This window comes from Sinocyclocheilus anshuiensis, unplaced genomic scaffold (assembly GCF_001515605.1).
Source record: "Sinocyclocheilus anshuiensis isolate Anshui unplaced genomic scaffold, SAMN03320099.WGS_v1.1 scaffold432, whole genome shotgun sequence".
Taxonomy (NCBI): Eukaryota; Metazoa; Chordata; class Actinopteri; order Cypriniformes; family Cyprinidae; genus Sinocyclocheilus; species Sinocyclocheilus anshuiensis.
Genome location: NW_015557124.1, coordinates 744,829 through 755,517, shown reverse-complemented (window position 1 = coordinate 755,517; position 10,689 = coordinate 744,829). Strand labels below are relative to the sequence as shown.

Here is a 10,689-nt window from a genome sequence, read left to right as displayed (position 1 = left end):
TGATCCATTAAGCATTAAATAATGTTTGTTAATGATTTATTAATGAAAGTTATTATAAAGTGTTACCATAAGTTTTTATTTCTATGTGTGTGTGTGTGTGTGTGTGTGTGTGTGTGTGACAATCACGCATTATCCAAACTAAAACTATTAGAAGTTAATATACAAAAAAAAATAACACTGGATTACACAGCCTTTAAAATAACAGACTTATCACTTAAGGTGATGCATACTGTATATGTCAATCATACATAAATGAAACAAAAATTGTGGCATAGTATTTAATTAGTTAAAAATACATAAGATCTAAATAAATTGGATTTATTGAAGATGAATATATAAAACTGTTTATTGCGTATTGAAAACACATTCAGCTTGTTAGTGCAACTAAAAAATCTGACCAGTTTCATTTATGTATGACTGACAAAAATGAATCACATTAAGTTTATTAGATTGTGTTAAAACTGTGTAATCCAAAAATGTTGTATGCAACACAAATCCTACATTTAGAATTATAAGCAATCATTTTTGGGCTGGTGGAATCCTCCAGAACCTTACAGAGGTCAGATGCTGGTTTTTGAAACGTATGAACTTCTGTTCCCAAAAAACGCATGAAAAGCAAAGAAGGTGATAGCACATCCAGCAGCAAGGGAAGAAACACAATCTATTCCAGCAGGCAGGACAGCAGCAGCTGCTTCAGGATGCTAAAACATCATTGATTTGGCCGCCGGGTGGAACAGGGATAGAATAAACGCGAACGTGTTAAGGCTGAAAATGGATTTTTAAATATGTATTCATTGATTTTCTGGTCTCCAAGTGTTCCGCTGTGATGCGTTAATTTGCAAAACGGAGGGATATGAAAAGAAGCATAAACTAATTTGCCTTCAATCGTATTAATTAAAGCAAAACATTCAAGCGTGAGTCAGCATTTGAGCTTTTACCGTCCTCCAAACTGAGAGTGATGACAATAAAAATCAAATCAACAAAGACGTTTGTTTGTTCAGGGAACGTCAGTATTTTTGGCTCTGAAGGTTAGACGGTGATGTTTATTCATCCCTACAAAAGCGGAGTTTTCCATTTACAGCTTTTAAAAAATTATTGTGAATCACACGCAGAAAAACGCAAATGATATTCATCATAAAAAGTGAATGCAAATACATTTGAATTCACGCATTTGGCAGATGCTGGTATCCAGCAATTTGCATTGTATTCAAGGTGTATAATTTATCAGAACATGCATTTTTCAATTTGAATTCACTTTGAAAGGAACAGTTCACCCCACAATGGACATTTGTTGAAAATGTTCTCATCCTCAGGTCATCCAAGATTAGGATGAGTTTGTTTCTTCATCAGATTTGGAGAAATGTAGCATTCCGTCACTTGCTCACCAACGGATGCTCTGCAGTGAATGGGTGCCGTCAGAATGAGAGTCCAAACAGCTGATAAAAATCACAATAACCCACAAGTAATCCACATCACTCCAGGTACATCAATTAATCTCTTGTGAAGTACAAAACAACGTGTTTGTAAGAAACACATCTATGATTATGATTTTAACTTCAAACCGTTGCTTCCAGCTAAAATACAAGCCCATAATCCATAATAATGCTTTATTCGTCTTATCTGAATCAGGAGAGAAATCTGCACAGATCTGAAAACAGCCCAAAACGGTCAAAACATATATGTGTGTGGATTTTGATGTGAAAGACAACAGGAGATGGACTTTTTCACTGGAGAAAGTGTTAGTATGGATTATGGACTTACATTTTAGCTGGAAGCAACTGTTTGACGTTAAAACGTCTTAATGATTAATTTGTTTCTTACACACAGCTTTTCTCTTCACAAGATGTTAATTGCTGGACTGGAGTGGTGTGGATTACTTGTGGATTACTGTGATGTTTTTATCAGCTGTTTGGACTCTCATTCTGACGGCACCCATTCACTGCAGAGGATCCATTGGTGAGCAAGTGATGGAATGCTACATTTCTCCGAATCTGATGAAGCAACAAACTCATCTACATCTTGGATGTCCTGATGGTGACTACATTTTCAGTAAATTTTCATTTTTGGGTGAACTACTCCTTTCACTTGAGAAGCAAAACTATATTATGTTTTGTTTTCTGAAAAATGCATCAACATTAAGTTAATTTATGCTTAAAACAAATGTGAATGATGTTTGGAATAAGTTCTCTTGTCTGGCGCCTTTGTCATCCAGTGCGGCTCATAAAACAGGCTGCTATGAAATCCTATGACAGATTACAGTAATAGGTAATACGAGGGATGACATTTCTAAAATAAACAGCTACATAAATTGCTCATAATGCAACGCGGCATGTGTGTTACTCCCTCCATGAGCAACACACCATCCATCTGCAGCACTTGTGTAAGAAATACGATTAAAACACCAATAGCGTGATTAAAACCACAGTACACATATTTCACTGTCATTATGGTTACTGTGCTCATTATGAGCATAATGACATTAACAAATCATGGTATTCTGTTTGCATGAGCTCCAGCTAAATCACAGTACAGCCCTGATCGCATTATATGGCTGCATGTTAAGTGTAGCCAATGATTAAAGAAATTGGATATAAGAGAAGAATTGGTTATGGATGTTTAGATGTGAAACCACAATCTTAAATTCACCAGAATTTGATGCAAAAAGAGAATAGACACCAGACACCGTATGACTGAGGTTATTATCATTAACTAAAACCATAAAAAAGGAAACAAAAATATTACTTGAAATAATTGAAATACAATAAAATATACACATATAAAAAACTGTTTATAATTTTTTTTTTTAATAAATAAATAAAATGTCAGCTAGTTTCCAGGACAACATTTCTCTTTTTTGTTTAGTACAAGTTGAGGTACTAAAATAACTAAAAATAAATCAATTAAAACTAAAAACTAAAATAAACAAAATATACACGTAAAAAAGTGAATTATTTGAATGATTAAAAACACAACAAAATTACTAAAACTTTTAATAAAATGAAAGATGAAAACAATTATTTATTTAAAAATATAGAAATATATAGAAAATATAAAAATAAAATCAATTTAAAATATTAACAAAAACTATAATAGTATATTAATGATAGTAAAATAACACAATGGCCACTGAATGTCTATGAGTTTTCCAATCTTTAGGAATTATTGGATTTTTAATTGCTGAATTGTTTTTAGCCAATAGTTTTTTATGTATTAAATTATGAATTAATATTATTAATGTATTGTAATGTATATCTTAGCTATATATACACACACACACACACACACACACACACACACATAATTTTATGATGATGTGTCCATGACTGTAGTTCTGGAAACCACAATTTTAAAATATTTTCAAGACTCTTAGAACCTTGAGTCATTCTCAACAGCAAAAAATGTCTCTATCACATTATTACAACCATGCTAACACGTTTTAAACACACAACGCACAGTTTCATACACGCATGAGTGGAGCTAATGAGATCTGCTCTGATCTGCTGGCATACAAACACAGCAACTCATGAAACAGCAGTGCGTGGGACATCAATGAGCTTGTTATATTGTTTCATTTGACTGCATTTTTCTGGCCTGGCTCACCTGATTGATGTGCTTCAGTTTATCAATGACTTGACTGATCACCGGGTCGGCCTCCTTCACTTTGACTTCTGGGTTTTCAGCCTGGGCTTTAATGCCGTTGCCAACCACTCGGAGAGTGTAGCTGTAAAGACAAAAAAGGGTGAAGAATAAGAGAGAATTTGTTCGTGGTGAGTGGGTGTCGTTTCTTTGGATTCTTTTCCAATTTTTCAGCGCAAAGGCGATTGAAGCTTTGCTGTTGGCATGATGAGGAAGGCCTTACATGAACCGACTACATTTATCAGCACAACAAAGAAAGAGGCGTAAAGAATCCCTGAAAAACCCACAAGGGCCTGAAATGTTACGAATAACTCAAGCCACACTAAAAAGCGATAGGACTCCAGGCTGAGAGACAGATTGGGGTTTATGTGGGGCAGAATGGATGTGTGCTGTGATGGGCCACAGATAAGACGCACTAGTGCAGAGAAAGCGCTGCTGACAAATGACAAGAAATATTACAATTCTTTATGGGTGAATTCGTTTCACACCAATGTTAAAATCAGCCCGTCCTGTTGAGACTCACCTTGAGAAGGACACGTAAAAAGTAAAGTCTTCAAACAGTGAGGGAAATATATATGAATGAGTAGGAAAATGAGCAGTGGGCTAAGGTAACCGACTTTATTTACAGGCAATAAACAACAACTCTTCACGAATCCTATGAAACTGGGACTGGGCTTTTTAAATAAGCATAGTAAAGACTATAAAGTGAACATTTTTAGTTGTAGTGTAAATTCTGATGATTATTATTTAGATTATAAATGACATAATTATGGCATGCCATTTCAAATTAAGAATATGAAATAATATATTTATTATATTACATTTATTAGCATTAACTAACAAACTATACAATTGATTGTTATTATTATTATTATTGTGCGTGATATTACATTTAATAACTTATAACAAAGAAAATATCACATCGATAATAATAATAATAATAATTTTATGTTTATTTGTTATAATGTTGCTACTACTACTAATTGTTATTATTATACTGTTGCTAACTGTATTACTACTACTGTTATTGTTATTGTTATTTTAATCATTATTAATATATAATAAAAACATACATGACACACACACACACACACACACACATATATATATATATATATATATATATATCTGTATCATATTACATTTAATAATAATATTTATTTTTTTGCTAATAATACTTAGAATATCATAGTGATGTAATATTAACATTGTTAATTAACACATTTTATTTACATATTTCATTATAATTTGATCGAAATCTGAGAGCACCAATAAAAATGTTCCATGGTAATACTATGATATTCCTTGAAATATACAAATTCCTTGGAGTACCATCTAAATGCTACTGTTTATGAATATGATATAATTTAATACAGTAGCCAATATCAAAGTACCATGAAACCTGTTAGTACCTGTTTTGTAAGAGAGTCAGGAAATAAAGGACACAAATAAAAACATGCATCTCATGTCACACTAAGCCTCAAGTCTCATCCTCGCATCGCACACGAGCATGTAATTTCACCTCCGTGTGTCTGAGTGGGCTGATGTGAGACAAAAGTGCTGAGCGTATCTCTGCTGCTTTGATTCCAGCTGAAGGTGTCAGAGGTGTGTGTTCCCTTGCTCAGCGCCGTCACTTTCCACACACTCATCTGAATACGGCTCGAACCCGCGGCGGCGCTCAAGAGAAAGACGCGCACTTCAGTGGAATGCAAATGCTCCAGAAATACAGCGTTAAGTCTCGCTGTGGGTTTTGTGCTCTTGAGGCTTGGAGACAAATTGATTTAAGGGGTTTGAATGGAAAAATTCAGGACTGGAATAAAACAACACAAATGAAATACTGACTTCTCAATCTTTCCTTTGAAAAACCATCGTCTTCATAAAGATATAAAAAAAGCTCATCATCAGCTTAAAATTAGTGATGGAAGGTAAAAAGAAATACAGTGTTTATTATATTTACAACCACTCAGAACACCTTAGCAACCTAATATAAACAATACAATCACATCACAATTGTATAGCAGTGTGATGAAATCTCTGTCAAAAGAACTAAAATAAATAAACATAGTACTTTTATAAGTCAAATATACTATACTGTTTTGTGGTATTTAATTTTTTTTTTTGAACACACCATGGGCCTATGATTTCCACAATGCAGAAAACGCAGACAGAATCGCGGAATCCAGTCATAAAAATATAATTTTTCTGTATAATGCAGAATGTCACAGAATTTGACAAATTTGGATGAATGAATCAAAAGAAGGTCAGTACACTTAAATCAAAACGTGATATGGACTTGTGTCTCTGAATATTAAGCAGCAAAAATACCATTTAAACATGAATCCTGCATGTTCTGCGTGTGTGTGAATGAATGGCACAGATGTGCATTTTCGTTTACTACATACATACTGAAGCGCGTGACGCTGACTGTGTTTTTAGCCTCTGCCGCCTCAATATGAGCACATGAACACATGAACATGATCTCTAGAACTCCTCTGAGAGTTACTTTATAAGCATTTTACCGTTTCTTTTGAGTAAAACTATCATCATATCATATAAAAATAGAAACTTAAAGTTCCTTTCAGTCGGTCACTACGAGTCACGTCTTGACCGACGAATTGGGATCTCGCTTCGAGAGCATTTTCGAATGCATCCGTCCACGAGATTGGTTTGCAGCGATCAACCTGAAGGACGCGTACTTTCATGTCTCAATTCTCCCTCGGCACAGGCCGTTTCTCCACTTTGCGTTCAAAGGATGGGCATATCAGTACAAGGTCCTTCCCTTCGGGCTGTCCCTGTCGCCCTGTGTCTTTACGAAGGTTGCAGAGGCGGCCCTTGTTCCCATGAGAGAACACGGTGTTCACATTCTCAACTATCTCGATGACTGGCTCATTCTGGCTCAGTTGCGGGACCAGTTGTGCGAGCACAGGGACATGGTGCTCAGTCACCTCAGCCAGTTGGGACTTCGGGTCAACTGGGAAAAGAGCAACCTCTCTCCAGTGCAGAGGATCTCTTTTCTTGGTATGGAGTTGGACTCGGCCAACCTGACAGCACGGCTCACAGAGGAACGTGTTCGGTCGGTGCTGAACTGCTTGAATTCTCTCAAGGGCAGGACAGTGGCCCCACTGAAACAATTTCAGAGTCTCCTGGGGCATATGACATCCACAGCCGCAGTAACGCCGCTTGGACTGCATTATACGGCGCTGAACGCACCGAGTGACGATCACTTCGGCCTGTCGCCAAGCTTTCAGCCCGTGGTCGGACCCACAGGCTGGGGTGCCACGGGCATGCAGCTTCAGGGTTGTGGATGGGCCCCCATCTGCATTGGCACATAAATTGCCTCGAGTTGCTTACAGTATGTCTTGCACTGGGCCGCTTCAAAACGCTGCTACGAGACAAGCACATACTGGTCCGTGCGGACAACTCTGCGACCGTTGCGGGTGGTCTACGCTCCCGTCATATGTCTCAACTCACCCGCAATCTCCTCCTATGGAGTCAGCAGCATCTGAGGTTATTTCGTGCCATTTACATTCCGGGCCTGATCAATCATGCAGCCGACGAGCTTTCACGGCAGCATGCGCTTCCGGGAGAATGGAGCTGATATGGAGACACTTCGGAGCCGCACAGGTAGACCTGTTTGCCTCTCCAGTCACGTCCCATTGCTATGCTATTCTATGCTGTTCTATACCGGAGGGACCCTCGGTACACAGCTGGGCCCCGCGGCCTACGCAAGTATGCATTTCCCCCAGTGAGCCTACTTGCACAGATACTGGCCCAACCGGACCAGGTTCCCAGAACTGATGCTCCTCGCGACAGCCCCTCCCTGGCGCATTCCTCTGAGGAAATATCTACTTTCTCAGAGATGGGGCACCCTCTGGCACCCCGCGTCCAGATCTGTGGAACCTCCACATGTGGTCCCTAAACGGGACGCGGAGGTCCTGGGTGATCTACCCCAGGTGGTGGTAGACACCCTCACTTCGGCAAAAGCACCATCTACGAGGTGTGCCTATACCTTGAAGTGGAACCTGTTCGTTGAAAGGTGCTCTTCTCACTGGGAAGACCCCCGAAGATGCCCGATCAGAGCTGTGCTTTCCTTTCTCCAGGAGGGGTTGGAGCGAAGGCTGTCTCCCTCCACCCTAAAATTGTATGTTGCCGCAATTGCCGCACATCACGATCCTGTAGACGGTGAGTCTTTGGGGAAGCACAACCTGATCATCAGGTTCCTGAGGGGCACGAGGAGACTAAATCCTCCTCGCCCTAACCCAGTACCCTCTTGGGATCTCCCTCTGGTGCTTACAGCAGTGCTCTGTTGATAAAGACAGTGCTCTTAAATGCGCTGGATTCTATCAAGAGGGTAGGGGACCTGCATGCATTTTCAGTCAACGAATCGTGCCTGGAATTTGGGCCGGCTAACTGTCACTTTATCCTGAGACCCCGGGCCGGATATGTGCCCAAGGTTCCCACCACGCCTTTATTTAGGACCCTTTCGTACGCAGAGCTTTAGGACTTCAGACCAGCTCTTTGTCTGTTACAGAGGCCAGCAGAAGGGAAAGGCTGTCTCCAAGCAGAGGTTAGCCCACTGGATAGTGGATGCCATCAACTTGGCGTATCAAACCCAAAGCGTACCGTGCCCACTTGGGTTGAGAGCACACTCGACAAGGAGTGTTGCTTCATCTTGGGCTGACAGATATTTGTAGAGCTGTAGGCTGGGCGACACCAAACACGTTTGCTAGGTTTTATAGGCTTCGTGTAGAGCCAGTGTCCTCTCGTGTACTCGCCTCAAGTAGCCAGTGAACCAGAGAGACTGCTTAGTGTCTCGCTTGCTGTGCCATTCCCCTCTATGGACCGGATATGTGCACTTATTCTGCTCTTCAGTTCAGTTCTCCCACAAGGCGAACCCTGTGGAGTTCGTCCATCACCCTCGGCAGCCGGATGTGGCGGAGCGTCCGGCGCCAGGTCTAACACTCGTAAAGTTGCCTGTTAGTTAACCCCTGTGCTAGGCTAGGTGCCATATGTTGTGAACCCCACGGTGATCCCATCTCTTGGTGAGCCTGTGTCTTTCCTTTGGCAGACTCCGCTCTGCCGACCCTGCCGGTGTTGCCTCCCTCCTAACTGGGCCAGAGCCACCTCAGAGACATTCCATATGTTGTACTGCCCTTAGCGCACAGTCCATATGTGTAATCTCCACATGATACCTCCCTGTGGGCAGGATGTGGATTCCGCTGCGTCCCTGGAAAGGGTACGATTTCCCAGTGTTATCCAATAAGTCTTACTGTTTCTGGGTCTAGTGGAACAACAGTAATAGACTCTCTTATCCAAGTCTTACTGTATGGGTCTAGTGGAACAACAATAATAGACTCTCTCCACGTAAGCCCTGTCCTATCTTCCACCCCAGTTGCCGCGGGGGGACCAGGTGGCTTACTAGGTGCGTTGGAAGGGGTGGCATCCGTGGCGCTTTGGTAGGGATCCCAATTCGTCGGTCATGACATGACTCGTAGTGACCGACTGAAAGGGAACGTCTCGGTTATGTATGTAACCCTCGTTCCCTGAAGGTGGGAATGGAGACGTCACGTCCCGTCGCCATGGTCGCTGTACCACCTCTGAGCAGCCGGGTCACCGGCTCGGCTCTTCAGTGAAAACCTGAATATGCGTTGCTCCTGCTGCCTACTTATGCTCGTGCTGTGACAAGTAGCAGCTGGATGCAATTATCACATGCCAATGTGCATTGGCTCGTTTAGATTACACACGAAGTAGATTGGCCTCTCTAAGCGAGATCCCAATTCGTCGGTCACGATGTGACTTCTCCGTTCCCTCCTTCAGGGAACGAGGGTTACATACGTAACCGAGACGTTTTTCAAAGCAACCTGCCAAAATAAAAGTTTGGTTTAACCTAAAGAAACTGTGACAAAAATATTACTTAATGCAATGATAGTACTACTACTACTAATAATAAAATTATTAGTATTATAACATTATTTTAAAATGGATATTTACCAGAAAATAATTTACCAGAATATATTTAGCAGAAAAATATAAGAGTGTTCACGAAGCACAAACAAGTGATTATTTCGACCCTTTGCCCAACGGGGATGGGGGTGGCAGGGGAGAACGTGGTCGTAGTGTCCATAGGTGAGCTGTTGCTAGAGGTAGAGGCAGCAGGGGTCGGAGAAATAGGGCTGGAACTAGCTGCCCCAAAGAGGTGGGAGTGGCCGCGGTACACGTGGCCGTGCTGTGCGTGGGAGAGCCGGGAGACATGGTAGAGGCAGCAGGGGAGATCTGGATCTAAATAGGGCTGGAAACAGCTATGACAATGATGATTGGGTTTATTTGAGAAATGAAAAAGTGTATCAGGACTGGATCAAACGCTTTGATGAGCCTGTTGGTAATTTAGTACTTTCTCTTGTTTTATTGTTGGTTTCCTCTTTTCTGATCATTTGGAATGAGGATAAAAAGACAAATAAAAAAAAAAACATGCAAATAAGTTCAAACATCAATTCAATATCTATTATTTCCTGAATATTATGAAATTCAAGATGGCTGCCTCAGATGACGTCATAATATGCAAAGTAGACAAGTATATTTACACCCTACATAGACTTTCGGTCATGCCCAACATTTTTTTAATTTACAGTAGATCTCTATCTTTAAGCCCTTTCAAGCCACAAGCTTTTGAAATCTTGATGTCAAAATCCAGTATTTTTCCCAAAAATCCCTAGCGCCTAAAGGGTTAATGCCATTAATGTTTTCGTTAATACAGCGTATAGCACCAGTCAACTAAATGAATGTAACATGGCAAAGATTAATGCACTTTTGGAAGTTGAATGTAAGGGAAATGTCATTTTGGAATTTTTGTGGTTTAATGTGATATTGTTGTTCATGTATGTTCATGATGAAATTTTCTTTTATTGTCGTAATTAATTTATAGCATTAACAAGTTGAATTAATTTTGGGAGCGATGACTGATTTAATGCATTTTTGGTCCAGTGCCTGTATATAAGATTAGTATTGACCAAGTTCAGAGGCTGTCATATGTGGATCAACTTACTATGTTGTGTA

The 10,689-nt window shown here is 40.3% G+C and overlaps 1 protein-coding gene across 2 annotated transcripts in view; it reads right to left on the bottom strand.

The window, feature by feature from the left end:
- LOC107677851 (glypican-5-like) overlaps window positions 1-10,689 on the bottom strand; it is a 194,687-nt gene that overhangs the window by 86,015 nt on the left and 97,983 nt on the right. For both annotated transcript variants that reach the window (XM_016472914.1, XM_016472913.1), the window contains exon 6: window positions 3,601-3,721. In XM_016472914.1, coding sequence (XP_016328400.1) covers window positions 3,601-3,721 — 121 coding nt within the window. The remainder of the gene's footprint in view (window positions 1-3,600; window positions 3,722-10,689) is intronic.